General features: G+C 44.3%; 1 protein-coding gene across 1 annotated transcript in view; it reads right to left on the bottom strand.

Moving 5' to 3' along the window:
- Nucleotides 1–236: 236 nt before the first annotated feature.
- ADA (adenosine deaminase) overlaps nucleotides 237–15248 on the bottom strand; it is a 145526-nt gene continuing 130514 nt past the window's right edge. The window contains exons 9-11 of the mRNA XM_063959561.1: nucleotides 7658–7725; nucleotides 5511–5640; nucleotides 237–2453 (exon numbers count right to left, since the gene is read on the bottom strand). Of these exons, the coding sequence (XP_063815631.1) occupies nucleotides 2349–2453; nucleotides 5511–5640; nucleotides 7658–7725 (303 nt within the window). The 3' untranslated portion in view covers nucleotides 237–2348. The remainder of the gene's footprint in view (nucleotides 2454–5510; nucleotides 5641–7657; nucleotides 7726–15248) is intronic.

The following is a 15248-nucleotide window of genomic DNA, read 5'->3' on the forward strand; positions in this document are numbered from 1 at the left end:
GTAGGAGGACACATCTGTACTACACTGTACTTTAACATTATATAATAAGAAAACAAAACAAAGGGTCCCAGCAAAACAGGCTACTATTTAGTATGTCATGGGCTGTAACCAAAGGTCTTTTTGAAGGAGAAAATAGTTGTACATGGATATAGTTTTTAACAATAGTGTTACTTTTACTGTTTTACTATTGTAAGCTGCACTTGGCACTTTTCACTGTGCAATAAACACAAGGTAAATAGTATTCCACCCCTAAGAACTTTATTGGAGATGTACAGTCCTAGAGGAAATGGTTGGATGGTTACACTTCTATTGTGGAGGTTACTGCGTTAACCTTTCCCCTCAGTTACTTATATAAAACACAGGCATGTTTTGCTTATAGTATTCAGCACATTCTACGCACCAGCACTGACCCCGGTGACCCAGCCTGTGACTGTATTCCCTTATTGTTTTTGTTCTTTTATCATAAATATGTCTAACACAGAGATAACAGCTTGTGCAAGTGCCTACTATACACAGTATGTCAACAGCACAACATGCATACATACTTTCCTTCTGTGTAGTAGGCTAGATAAGTGCATTTCATATCGACAAAGAAAAACCGGTTTCGTATAAATAATATATCCATTATTTATAATCTAAAAATGAAAGGGTTTTCTTCCAGATAATGTGTTTTATTGGCTTGTACAAGCTGTCCTGTTTCTTCCACTAAATACATTGCTCTCCAGTGCCGGTCACCTCTGGTAAACTCCGAATCAATGCTGTCATTGCCCTGGGACATTGTGCTGTGTTGGTGCTGAGCTCTGCATTGTATCCTGAGTGCAGCCATGTGTTTTATCTTAGGAAAATGAAAATATATCTTCCGGCTGATCGAAGACATGAAGAAAGTGTGCAGAGAGGAGCTACAAAAAACAAAAAAAACTGGAGAAATCTGCAAGTAATGCTGAGGGAGATGTAAAAGTAGGTAAGTGTCTAATGCGCTATAACCAGCGCTATTAGACACTTACAACAAGCCTCTGTATGTATGAAACCAGATAACGTTGAATCAAAGTGTCAATGGCCCCCGGCAGGATGCATCAGCAGCATACACACTGGGTGATATTGTAAATTATATCTCTCAGGAGGATAAAAATGAGCGATATCTCTTACAGAATCTCCTAGTGTCCTACGGGCCTTAAGTAATGCAGTAGTCAAGATTACTGCTTTTGGGAGTTTTGTTTCTTATAATGCTGTGGACATGTGTTTCATTCACAATCAGGGCTTCATGTGTGTGTAGTTTGTGTGTTCTCTTTGGTTTGTGTGATTTTCCTCCCACACTCCAAAAAAATACTGGTAAGTTAACTGTCTGGTGACTAAAATGGATCCTAGCGCATGTGTGTTAGGAAATGTATTTAATCGGGAGGGACAAACGCGCTCTGTACAACACTGCACAATATGGTGGCTTCATAATCGCACTTATCATTGATTATGGTTGGAGGTACGCAAAAATTAACCCATGTAAAAGTGGGGCTTAAAGTGGACCTTTTTACACACATTGAAGGTAGCCATTTTGTGGTCTGAAACAATGATATTTCTGCAGTATGAAACACGAAAATAGTGGTATAAAATTGACATACACCTGTGCTCTATTGAACTTTTTGATATATCAAAAATTATCAACTTGCATTAATCACAGTGGTTCACTTCTCCGATGACCCGATCTTCACTGAATGATGGAAGTGCCAATATGGAGGTAATAGATAATGACTGGCTGCTGACTGAAAATCTCTGTAACAATAGCATCCCTGCCTGCTGCAGCAGCTTTTATTGCTTGTTAAGAGTTTATAGTTCTAGGCATATATGCTCTTACATTTATAATATATAGTTTGTGCGCACAAACAGTGAAAATTCCTTGACACCAGCAGTAAGAATGTTGTTTTGTTTTCCAGCTGCACATCCTTATGCTCACTTTCACAGCTCTGAATTAAATACAGGCATGTCCTTATTGGAATATTTTTGTGGATATTAAGGGCGGCTTCAGTCACCAAAGTAATGTGTAATCTCACTGATTAATAGAGATAAAATGGTATAAACTGAAACAATGTCTATTTGGTTTGTTTTGTTATAGTGCAATCAGGAAAACCTGTCCTATTCAGAGATGTCCTGTCCTCAAACAGCAGCATTTCTCAAGTGCCATCCTGTCAGCAGTCCACATTTTAAGGATATCTTAGAATGAGCTCCCATGGGTGTATCTGGGCTGCTTTACAGATTCGTATATTCATAAAATGGGGCCTGCTGGAAGACTTGGGTGCAAATGGGAAAACAGTCTGCAATACGGGAACCAATGTCATATGGTATGTTCTCAGTTATGTTCATAGTTTTGTGGTCAGCACCATGCCATAAGCGTCATACAGTTTGTATAGAAGTTCCTTCTTTTCTTTATCTGGTAGAAAGCTGGACTTTGCTGCGTTAATATTCTGAAAATAAGAACATAAAAATATTTAGTTAGTTTTCCTTCAGAAATTATAAGGCTATGTACTGTAAAGGAAGGAGGGGGGGGGGGGGGGGAGGGAGGAGAGGGTACACACGGAGAGATCTGTGCTTAACTTCTAAGCAATCTGTCCAGACTGGTTAGAAGATAAACACGGATCTCTCCGTGTGTATGCCCCATAGCGATGCGCGGCCCTGCGCGTTGCTATCGCCGGTGCTAGATTGGCCTGCAGGCACAATCTAGCAAGTCGCTCATTTCACCGCTGGGTGAAATGAGCGCCCCCACCCCCCTCGCTCAGCACACAATCGCGCTGTGTGCTGAGTGGGGGAGAGATGTGTGCTGAGTGTTCATGCTAGATCGCTTAGCACACATCTCTCCTCGTGCTTAAGTTTCCGTTAATAAAAGAGTACACTTTCAAATTAAGAAAATCTAAGTAACTTACCATAAATGTAAGTATCTTAACTGTTTTACAAAGCGTTGGGGTGTTACTGCACAGCTATAGAGAATAATTTGCCTGTATGATGTAGAAACCAATTATAAAGCTAATATTTAGAAGACAAAATTTGTGCTGGTGTTGGTGGTGCTCCCCTGAGGAAACTGATATAGATATCATAAAAGGTTTGTCCCTGTGACAGAAGTTTACCTCTTTGTGGGGGCACTCTTGCATAAAGTCAATCTGAATATTGTTTAAAATAAAACATTTATTTCAGTACTTAAAAAGAATTTGTATACCGAAGAGTGTTACTATACTCTCCTTAGATAAGCAACCTCTTATTTTGAGAGTGAGGAGGCAATAATAATTAAGTGTGGAGGACAAATCCTATGTTAACCTCTCAAAAATTGTTAGTCACTCTAGAATTTTTTTAAAAGAAAAGACATTTTAAATTAATGGGTGATAGTGTGATTGTGCAGTGGTTTGTTTAATAAGGGATAGTTCCTCTAACCACTGGCGAGCACTATCTGGAACGAGATAGCCATGTGTCTATGCATATACACATTCACAGATAATAAGAGGGACGACATCTGCTGATGTGTATAAATTAAACATTTTGTAACATAATTTGTTTTTGAAAAAAATCCCTTTTTCAATAATAACATGTGAAAGCATGTAGCGTGGTTAAAGAATAAGATAAAGTGCCGGGGCCGGGTGTCCAGCAACCTCTGCTTCCTACTCATGTGTGTCTGTGCGGCGTGTCTGCTGTTGGGGGCTGTGGTACTTGGCGGCTCTGATAACCTGCTGGTCATTGCAGAGCGGTCAGTCCCGCTGCACCCCAATGAGAGGACGCTGGAATATCTGAGTAGTATGTGTGTGTGTCTTGCGGTTCTCTCCCGAAGGGGTCTCCCAGCCGTGACTGCTTCTCTCCGTGCTCGATAACCGGACCCGTGTGCGCTGCCTTAATTATTATTGCCTCCTCACTCTCAAAATAAGAGGTTGCTTATCTAAGGAGAGTATAGTAACTCTCTTTGGTATACAAAATTTTTTTAAGTACTGAAATAAATGTTATATTTTAAACAAAATTCAGACTGATTTTATGCAAGAGTGCCCCCACAAAGAGGTAAACTTCCTGTCCCCCTGTTCTGTCACAGGGACAAACCTTTTGAAGTATCTTAACTGTGTCATGGTCTTAGAAGCTAAGTTTTTTTTTTCTCTTTTTTTTTTTTATATAATTACTTAACCTTCTTTAGTAGCACTTTGCTTGGACGCTCTACGTCCATGTTGTGAGACACCTGATGAATTTGGGTAGGCAAAATAATAACCACACTGGTGAAATGTCGGATGCCATAACATCTGCCTGCGGAAATGGGATTCTGTATTGGAGAGGTCAGAGCAGACATGGGGGTTATCCTATTGTAGGAGATAAAACTAAGTTTTTCGCACTTTTTTCCGATGTTTACCGATGTTTTTTTTTACAGGCTATCTCATTAGGATCGCCTGTAAAAAACAGCTTTCCTCCCGAAAAACACACAGGTTCAGCGAAACCTGTGTTTTTTTGTGAGAAACAGACCTGTTTTCAAGCTATTTTCCAGGGATTTGGTTTTGCCTGCCCGAGGCAGGCAAAACAAAATCCCTGATAAACTGTGGCAACCCGTCCGTGTCCCAAGCCCGCCGCAGCAGCAGCCTGGGACTGTAGTGAGGGCGCCCAGGAGCCGGCACTCAGCGCTGTGACCTCCAGCAGGGAAGCCAGAGCAGCAGCGTTACCCACTTCCCCCATCCATGGTGGCTGTGACATGACGAGGGAGTGGTCATATGACCAAGGAGCCGGAGGAGCAGAGCTACCCTGTCTGCACCTGTAGCAGTCAGGAGCCGGCACCCGTTGCAGTAACACAAAAAAACTCTAATAAGGGGCAGCTCGTGCTGGCTTATCGGGGTTAATAGGGTAGCCCGGGGCGATATCATTACCTGCGGTAATATACAGTGGGTAATTGGATATCCCCCATACCGAACCATACCAAGAACACTGAGCCTTCTGTGTGAGGTCCCACAGTACCGAATCATACAGTCCATGAAAAAAAAGTGGAATTAGCTACTGTAACTTTAACTTTATTGGTATTTTAAAGCCCTTCCTACTTATTCACGTGAATCGCCAGACCCTGTGGGTGGGATTCAGAACTGGATCATGCGTTCTTAACCAACAGTAGGCTGATCTCTATGGCCCAATGGCCACCAAGGCGACTAGATACTAGATTAAATGTGATGATTTATGATCATGTTAAGTTATAATGCTGACACATTTACAGTGCTTTAAACAACAGTGTTGGCATTGCTTCGTCAATATATTGCTGTGGACATATTGTCTGTCGATAACATGCTCACTGACAAATTACTTCCCTCCTGTCCTTTCCGACACCAGCCCCCCCCCCCCCCCTCCCCATGTGTTGTTTTATTGTTGTTGTTTTTTCTTTTACAAAGAGTCCAATCCAGTAGTTCCATGGAATGGCAATCCGGCTGTGGTGGTTCTCCTGCTTGGTCAGTTGGACACATCAAATCCACTAATCTCTTACAACCTCTAAGCCAGAATTCTGTCCCCACATAAAAACTTACCACCCGCTTAAACTCTTCTTCAGTGAAGTCCATGTGATTATATGCAATGGCATAGTCTATGTCAAGTGTAGATCTAAATATCAGAGGATCATCTGTGTTCAAGGAGTAATTTGCTTTGTCTTTCATAAATCTGGTGAAAGAGAGAACCTGTCATTTTTACTGCAGAGAAATGGTGAATGTGTTTCCTAGGTGTAAATCATATTTAATATATACTTTTTAGGATCTATAATACAAAAATTAAGAAACAATTTAGTTTCCGGTCTTTTAAATATTCACTTAAAAAGCACAAATGAAAGTCAAGTATCACGGGGTGGCACGTTGGTGTAATGGTTAGCATTGCTGCCACACCGCACTGAGGTCATGGGTTCGATTCCCACCATGGCTCTAACAGTGTAGCATTTGCATATTTTCCCCATTCCTGTGTGTTTTCTCCCACAGTCCAAAAATGTACTGTTAAGTAATTGGCTCCTGACAAAAATGAACCTGTGTGTGTGTAAATGACTGATATGAATAGGCAAATATTCTCTCTAAAGCGCTTGTTGACAGTATGTCGACAGGTTCTATATAAGCATGCATTTAGGTTGATGGGGTCAAAAGGTCAACAATTGAAATGTTGACATTTGGCTTGTTAGGCTTAGGCTACAATGAGCCAAAACAAAACACGTTGACCTAAATGCATGTTGACCTACTGTCAACCTTCTTAATGTAGACTAGCCATACCACATCCCTGCAGAATATGTTTGCACTATATAAATAACTAGTAATAAATAATCTGAACGTTATAAGAAAATTTGTAAAATGGCTTTGTAGTACCATTGCCATGCTCTATGTCTACCAGCAGATGTCAGCATTGCCCTGTTAGATTTAGACTGGGTGATGCAAGTGATGGCAGAAGAGACCATTTCTACTTTCCAGGCTCCTGTGACTCTTTTAAGCTGGGTACACACTACAGGATGTCGGGCAGATGTGACACTGCAAACGATAAATGGTAAGTGCATATACACTGTACGATGTATCGGTTGCGACCACACCTGTCCACATCACGGAGCATGCAGGGCAGTCACAAATCTTTTGTTCTGCACTTGAGAGCAAAAGATATGTGACGTTGTATACAAGCCCCGGGCCATATACGAGATCACCCGTACACACTGTCCAATGGTACCGATATATCGTACGAGCAGGCGGCTCATACGATATATCGGGTGCACATCGGGCAGTGGGGGTAATTCAGACCTGATCGCTTTCTAGTGTTTTTTGCAGCACTGTGATCAGGTCAGAACTGTGCATGCATATGCACTGCAATGCGCAGGCACATTGCACAGCTACAAAACGTATCGTTGCTGTGCAATGGGTTTTATGAAGAATCCATTCGCACAGCCGATCGCAAGGAGATTGATGGGAAGAAGGCGTTTGTGGGTGGCAACTGACCGTTTTCTGGGGGTGGTTGGAAAAAACGCAGGCGTGTCGAAGCGTTTGATGGCGGGTGTCTGACGTCAATTCCGGGACCCGACAGGCTGAAGTGATTGCAAGGGCTGAGTAAGTTTTGGGCAACTCAGAAACTGCACAAATATTTTTTGTACCACTCGGCTGCACATGCGATCGCACACTTGCACAGCTAAAATACACTCCCCGGTGGCCGGCGACTATGCGAACGCAAGACTGCAAAAAACAGCGAGCGATCAGGTCTGAATTACCCCCTGTGTGTACCCAGCCTTACTTTGCCAATGCACACAGAACATTAAGAGCTACAAGAACAGAGTTAAATGAAAACCTGTCTTAGGATGTTTCATTTAATGTAACCTACTGTAACTAGCTCAGAAAAAAAGTACATTTATAAACAAAAGTGAAAAAAATTTCATAAATCCAGTCTCAGCTGCCTTCTACCACCTTCAGCACCTTCCTTCCTTCTTTTTTCCCCTCTATAGATTCTATCCATAACAGCATCTTATTTGTCTTTTAAGCTAGATGGCAGCTACGGGATGATCTCTATTACAAGTGTCACTACTGTACATTTTACACTCTTTTTGTTACGTTGATTGGGATATGCATTCCTACATAAAGTGCATCCGCAGTTCTTCTATTTCATGGATGCTTTTTCTGTATGCAGTAATCAGTAATACATATATAATATCCCCTGCATTACTTACTTAATGACTGGATGTTTAGCAAAGTCAGGATCACAGGCACCTGTAAGGTAACTGGACCACGGGCATGTCTGTAAAATAGAAATACAATGCATCAGAGGCACAAGGGCTAGACCAAATGTGAATTGTAGTTCTGAGAATCCTGATGGTTTCTTTTGTAAGATCGTTCTCCAACAAGGCTACAGAAGCGATAACTACATTTACAGTACTTTAGATCATCCGTTCTATTGTCTGTAACACCACACACACATATACACATGGTATGCAGTTATTAAATCAACCCCAGCATATGGACTGTCATGATATCAACATGGATAAAATGATGACACCTGGAATATGCTCAAAGTGCCAGAAAGGGGCAGCAGAATCTGGAAACCACTTTCTCAAAGCCATGCCTGCTCTTTTTCCATATTAAATATCTAATATATAAGGTGCACAGTCATAATTGTGATATAACATTATTATACTAAAAATAAGGTGCACAGTCGTACCTGTGATAGAGCATTATTGTATTACAAATTTTTGGAACCTGTGATTCTTTTATATTGTGTGTTAATGTTGTGTGTCAAATATTATGCCTTTTAAATTCTTGTGAGTATCCCTATCTCACTTTTATGATTTAACATTAAAAGTTAAGTATTACTAATTCTCTCTGAACAGACCCTTGTTCTCAATATAGTAAAGATCAGTTTGAGTGCTCCCCATATGAGAGTCTAGTGCCGTGCTCTTTAGGCGCTTTCTGTGTATTTGTCTATGGTTTTCACTCTCAGGTAGCACCCCCAAAATCCTTACATATTCCGGAACACATCTAGAACTTCCAGATACATGAATGTTAGAGATGAATATGGGCTACTGATTTAATATATTGAGCTTGTGCGGCTGGCAAACCCGTAGCTTTAAACCTGGAATATGCTGACATGGACAGAATGTCAACATATAAAATGACAACACTATGGAATTTAAATTACAAAGAAATTACATTAGGTTAGAGAGGAGGGGGCCTGTGTGCAGTTTCCAATCAGGCCCCCACCTCTCCAGTGGTTCAGTAGACTCTGGCATTTTGCCAGAGACTACTGCTCATGCGCAGGTCTCTGGAAACATGGCGCTAGCGCCACGTTCCCAGGGACATCTCTATTTCGCGAATCACTGGAAAATGGCTGCGGTGACCATTTTCCCAGTGACTTCTGCAGCCGGTGCCGGGCCGACAGAGCAGTAAGTATAACTAAATGGGTACAGTGTAGGGGCCTCCCTGGACTCAAGAGCCCATGTATAGTATACCACACATGTTGCGCCCATTATAGATACCCCGAAGGCTAGGGATTTTGGCTTACCTTAAGCACAGTGTTGACATTTCATCAGTATTGACATCATGAATGTCAGCCAAAAATACTGAGTACACACACACATACATCAATACTCCGTCTATACCAAAATGTCTTTTGTGGAGGTATTAGAAAACTGTTGTAGTCTTTGTGGTTTTGGAACAGGACGAAGGTGATCTACAGTGTAAGTATTCATCCTGTTTCCATAAAGGACTACCAACAGACGTTCAATGTACTGTAAATTAAGAACAATTTTTTTAACAAGAACTTGATGTATTCAGTATTCCGCTAAAACACAAAGAATGTGCATGTAATTAATGATCATTCGGGATCTTCAGATATGTACACATGGAAATAGCTTTGAGAGGGTTGGTATCAGGATCCCGACAGCTGGAATGCTGGCTGTCAAAATAGCAACAGCTGCTTCCGATGATGAAAATTCCAACACTGAGGAATTAGTAAAGCTAGCCCTAATCCGTAAACACCCTAACCCACCTTCCCCAAAGCCTGACCCTAACCAACCCCCCTGGCAGCCTTACCCTAACCTTCCTAGGTGGTGCGTAACCCTAAACCCCCCCCCCCCCCCATCCCTTTTTTGCAGCCTAAACCTAATAATCCCTCCCCTGCATCCTAACCCTCCCCGTGGGTGCCTAACCCTAACCCTCCTATTCCGCTGCAGACTAACCCTCCCCTTCCACACACAGTCTAAACCTACACCCCCAGCGGCTTATCGTTCCGGCAGCCCATGGCATCCTCGTTCACTAGAATCACGAGCTTGGATGGTGGTCAATGTTGAGATCCTGGTGCCGGCATTTCGACTGCTGGGATCCTGACTGTATCCCCTTTTGGGGATATGTATGAAATGTGTGAATTGCACATGCAATTTTGTTAAATAAGCTGAACAGCGTATTAATATAGTGTTCAGTTTTACATTATACCACTGCCGACTAGTCTCAAATTATCTATTTCCACCATTTCCACTCTGTTCACACAATACACAATGTTCTGCTTCTGTTTTTTCTCTGTATCACAGTTTTAGTGAAATTCAAGTTTCCCCGCCAGTTAAAGGGTATTAACAGCATCGTAAGTGGGGCTGTGCGGCCGCACAGGGCGGAACTCACCCCAGGGCCGCTTCCTGCCCCCTGGCTCCCGCATCCTGCACTGTGAGATAGACTCCCACAGTGTTGTGCGAGGTGGCGGGGTAGCTGTAGTGTCGCATAGAGTATTCTTAGAATGTTCCAGGCACCGTTTGGGGAGCTGGTTACGGACAAACACAGTAATACACTCAGGGATATGGGAGGGGGGGCTGAGGAAGCACAGGGCCCATGGTCACCCTATTACGGTATTGGGTAATAAAAGGGGGGCTAGCATATGGCAGAGTGCAGGATGGGACAGGGCATATGACATATCCAATGACCATAGCCATACATTTTTACCTTTTAAAATATAATTTTAAATTGAACATAAGAGTTGCTAAAAATAGAATAATTAGCTCCATCCTGCGGTAGCTTTACAGCTCTCTATTCCCGGCCAGGTTACATCAGTGATAGGCTACCTGATGCACGTGTACGGTCCTCTATTCCCGGACAGGTTTCAACAGTGATGGGCTATCTGATGCACGTGTATGGCCCTCTATTCCCAGCCAGGTTACATCAGTGATCGGCTACCTGATGCACGTGTACGGTCCTCTATTCCCTACCAGGTTACATCAGTGATGGGCTATGTGATGCACGTGTACAGTCCTCTATTCCCTACCAGGTTACATCAGTGATAGGCTACCTGATGCACATGTACGGTCCTCTATTCCCGGCCAGGTTACATCAGTGATAGGCTACCTGATGCACCTGTACGGTCCTCTATTCCCTACCCGGTTTCATCAGTGATGGGCTACCTGATGCACGTGTACGGTCCTCTATTCCCGGCCAGGTTTCATCAGTGATGGGCTACCTGATGCAGGTGTACGGTCCTCTATTCCCGGCCAGGTTTCATCAGTGGTGGGCTACCTGATGCACGTGTACGGTCCTCTATTCCCGGCCAGATTACATCAGTGGTGGGTTACCTGATGCATGTATACGGTCCTCTATTCCCTACCAGGTTACATCAGTGATGGGCTACCTGATGCAAGTGTATTGCCCTCTATTCCCTACCAGGTTACATCCTGTGATGGGCTACCTGATGCACGTGTATGGCCCTCTATTCCCGACCAGGTTACATTGGTGATGGGCTACATGATGCTCATGTATGCCCCTCTATTCCCGGCCAGGTTACATCAGTGATGAGCTACCTGCTGCATGTACATGGCCCTCTATTCCCGACCAGGTTACATCAGTGATGGGCTACATGATGCACGTGTATGGCCATATGACCTGCAAAAGGGCTGCACAACTGGGGCTTTATCATTTGCATCACTTTTGTTGTGTTACACAAGATCTGTTATCGCTGCTATTTGTAAAGATGATAGATGATGTTATGGGGGTATTCATCAAAGCACTCATGCCTAGGCAATAAAGAGACAAAGAGTTCATTAAAAAACTGGTAAGCTTTGTTTCTCTATCGTCCTAGTGGATGCTGGGGTTCCTGAAAGGACCATGGGGAATAGCGGCTCCGCAGGAGACAGGGCACAAAAAGTAAAGCTTTAGGATCAGGTGGTGTGCACTGGCTCCTCCCCCTATGACCCTCCTCCAAGCCAGTTAGATTTTTGTGCCCGGCCGAGAAGGGTGCAATCTAGGTGGCTCTCCTAAAGAGCTGCTTAGGAAAGTTTAGCTTAGGTTTTTTATTTTACAGTGAGTCCTGCTGGCAACAGGATCACTGCAACGAGGGACTTAGGGGAGAAGAAGTGAACTCACCTGCGTGCAGGATGGATTGGCTTCTTGGCTACTGGACATCAGCTCCAGAGGGACGATCACAGGTACAGCCTGGATGGTCACCGGAGCCTTGCCGCCGGCCCCCTTGCAGATGCTGAAGTAAGAAGAGGTCCAGAATCGGCGGCAGAAGACTCCTCAGTCTTCTAAAGGTAGCGCACAGCACTGCAGCTGTGCGCCATTTTCCTCTCAGCACACTTCACACGGCAGTCACTGAGGGTGCAGGGCGCTGGGAGGGGGGCGCCCTGGGAGGCAAATGAATACCTATTTTGGCTAAAAATACCTCACATATAGCCTCCGGAGGCTATATGGAGATATTTAACCCCTGCCAGAATCCGTTAAGAGCGGGAGACGAGGCCGCCGAAAAAGGGGCGGGGCCTATCTCCTCAGCACACAGCGCCATTTTCCCTCACAGAAAGGCTGGAGGGAAGGCTCCCAGGCTCTCCCCTGCACTGCACTACAGAAACAGGGTTAAAACAGAGAGGGGGGGCACTAATTTGGCGATATGCTTATATATATATTAAGATGCTATAAGGGAAAACACTTATATAAGGTTGTCCCTATATAATTATAGCGTTTTTGGTGTGTGCTGGCAAACTCTCCCTCTGTCTCTCCAAAGGGCTAGTGGGTCCTGTCCTCTATCAGAGCATTCCCTGTGTGTGTGCTGTGTGTCGGTACGTGTGTGTCGACAGGTAGGAGGACGATGTTGGTGAGGAGGCGGAGCAATTGCCTGTAATGGTGATGTCACTCTCTAGGGAGTCGACACCGGAATGGATGGCTTATTTAGGAAATTACGTGATAATGTCAACACGCTGCAAAGTCGGTTGACGACATGAGACGGCCGACAAACAATTAGTACGGTCCAGACGTCTCAAAAACACCGTCAAGGGTTTTAAAACGCCCGTTTACTTTAGTCGGTCGACACAGACACAGACAGGGACACTGAATCCAGTGTCGACGGTGAATAAACAAACGTATTCCTTATTAGGGCCACACGTTAAAGGCAATGAAGGAGGTGTTACGTATTTCTGATACTACAAGTACCACAAAAGAGGGTATTATGTGGGATGTGAAAAAACTACCATAGTTTTTCCTGAATCAGATAAATTAAATAAAGTGTGTGATGATGCGTGGGTTCCCCCCGATAGAAAATTATGGGCGGTATACCCTTTCCCGCCAGAAGTTAGGGCGCGTTGGGAAACACCCCTTAAGGTGGATAAGGCGCTCACACGCTTATCAAAACAAGTGGCGGTACCGTCTATAGATAGGGCCGTCCTCAAGGACCAGCTGACAAGGCTGGAAAATATAATAAAAAGTATATACACACATACTGGTGTTATACTGCGGCCAGCGATCGCCTCAGCCTGGATGTGCAGAGCTAGGGTGGCTTGGTCGGATTCCCTGACTAAAAATATTGATACCCTTGACAGGGACAGTATTTTATTGACTATAGAGCATTTCTATATATGCGAGATGCACAGAGGGATATTTGCACTCTGGCATCATGAATAAACGCGATGTCCATAACTGCCAGAAGATGTTATGGACACGACAGTGGTCAGGTGATGCAGATTCCAAACGGCACAGTATGGCCGTATAAAGGAAGAGGACTTGTTTGGGGTCGGTCCATCGGACCTGGTGGTCACGGCAACTGCTGGAAAATCCACCGTTTTTTACCCTAAGTCACATCTCTGCAGAAAAAGACACCGTCTTTTCAGCCTCAGTCCTCTCGTCCCTATAAGATCATATCTGCCCAGGGATAGAGGAAAGGGAAGAAGACTGCAGCAGGCAGCCCATTCCCAGGAACAGAAGCGTTCCACCGCGTCTGACAAGTTCTCAGCATGGCGCTGAGACCGTACAGGACCCCTGGATCCTACAAGTAGTATCCCGGGGGTACAGATGGGAATGTCGAGACGTTTCCCCTTCGCAGGCTCCTGAAGTCTGCTTTACCAAGTCTCCCTCCGACAAGGAGGTAGTATGGGAAAAAATTCACAAGCTGTATTCCCAGCAGGTGATAATTAAATTACCCCTCCTACTACAGAAAAGGGGTATTATTCCACACTATATTGTGGTACTGAAGCCAGAAGGCTAGGTGAGACTTATTCTAAAAATTTTTTTTTTGAACACTTACAAAGGTTCAAATTAAGATGAAGTCACTCAGAGCAGTGATAACGAACCAGGAAGAAGGGGACTATATAGTGTCCCGGGACATCAGGGATGCTTACCTCTATGTCCCAAATTTGCCCTTATCACTAAGGGTACCTCAGGTTCGTGGTGCAGAACTGTCACTATCGGTTTCAGACGCTGCCGTTTGGATTGTCCACGGCACCCCGGGGTCTTTACCAAGGTAATGGCCGAATTGATGATTCTTCTTCGAAGAAAAGGCGTCTTAATTATCCCTTACTTGGACGATCTCCTGATAGGGGCATAGTCCAGGGAACAGTTGGAGGTCGGAGTAGCACTATCTCGGATACTGCTACAATCAGCACGGGTGGATTCTAAATATTCCAAAATCGCAGCTGATCCCGACGACACGTCTGCTGTGCCTAGGGATGATTCTGGACACAGTCCAGAAAAAGGTGTTTCTCCCGGAAGAGAAAGCCAGGGAGTTATCCGAGCAAGTCAGGAACCTCCTAAAAACAGTGCATCATTGCACAAGGGTCCTGGTAAAAATGGTGGCTTCCTACGAAGCAATTCCATTCGGCAGATTTCACGTAAGAACTTTTCAGTGGGATCTGCTGGACAAATGGTCCGGATCGCATCTTCAGATGCATCAGCGGATAACCCAATATCCAAGGACAAGGGTGTCTCTCCTGTGGTGGTTATAGAGTGCTCATCTTCTAGAGGGCCGCAGATTCGGCATTCAGGATTGGATGCTGGTAACCACGGAGCCCAGCCTGAGAGGCTGGGGAGCAGTCACACAAGGGAAAAATTTCCAGGGAGTGTGATCAAGTATGGAGACTTTTCTCCACATAAATATACTGGAGCTAAGGGTAAATTTATAATGCTCTAAGCTTAGCAAGACCTCTGCTTCAAGGTCAGCCGGTATTGATCCAGTGGGAAAAACATCACGGCAGTCGCCCACGTAAACAGACAGGGCGACACAAGAAGCAGGAGGGCAATGGCAGAAACTGCAAGGATTTTTCGCTGGGCGGAAAATCATGTGATAACACTGTCAGCAGTTTTTCATCCCGGGAATGGAAACTGGGAAGCAGACTTCCTCAGCACGACCTCCACCCGGGAGAGTGGAAACTTCATTGAGAAGTTTTTTCCACATGATTGTAAACCGTTGGGAAATACCAAAGGTGGACATGATGGCGTCCCGTCTGAACAAAAAACGGGACAGGTATTGCGCCAGGTCAAGAGACCCTCAGGCAATAGATGTGGACGTTCTGGTAACACCGTGGGTGT

Source organism: Pseudophryne corroboree, chromosome 3 (genome assembly GCF_028390025.1).
Source record: "Pseudophryne corroboree isolate aPseCor3 chromosome 3, aPseCor3.hap2, whole genome shotgun sequence".
Lineage (NCBI taxonomy): Eukaryota > Metazoa > Chordata > Amphibia > Anura > Myobatrachidae > Pseudophryne > Pseudophryne corroboree.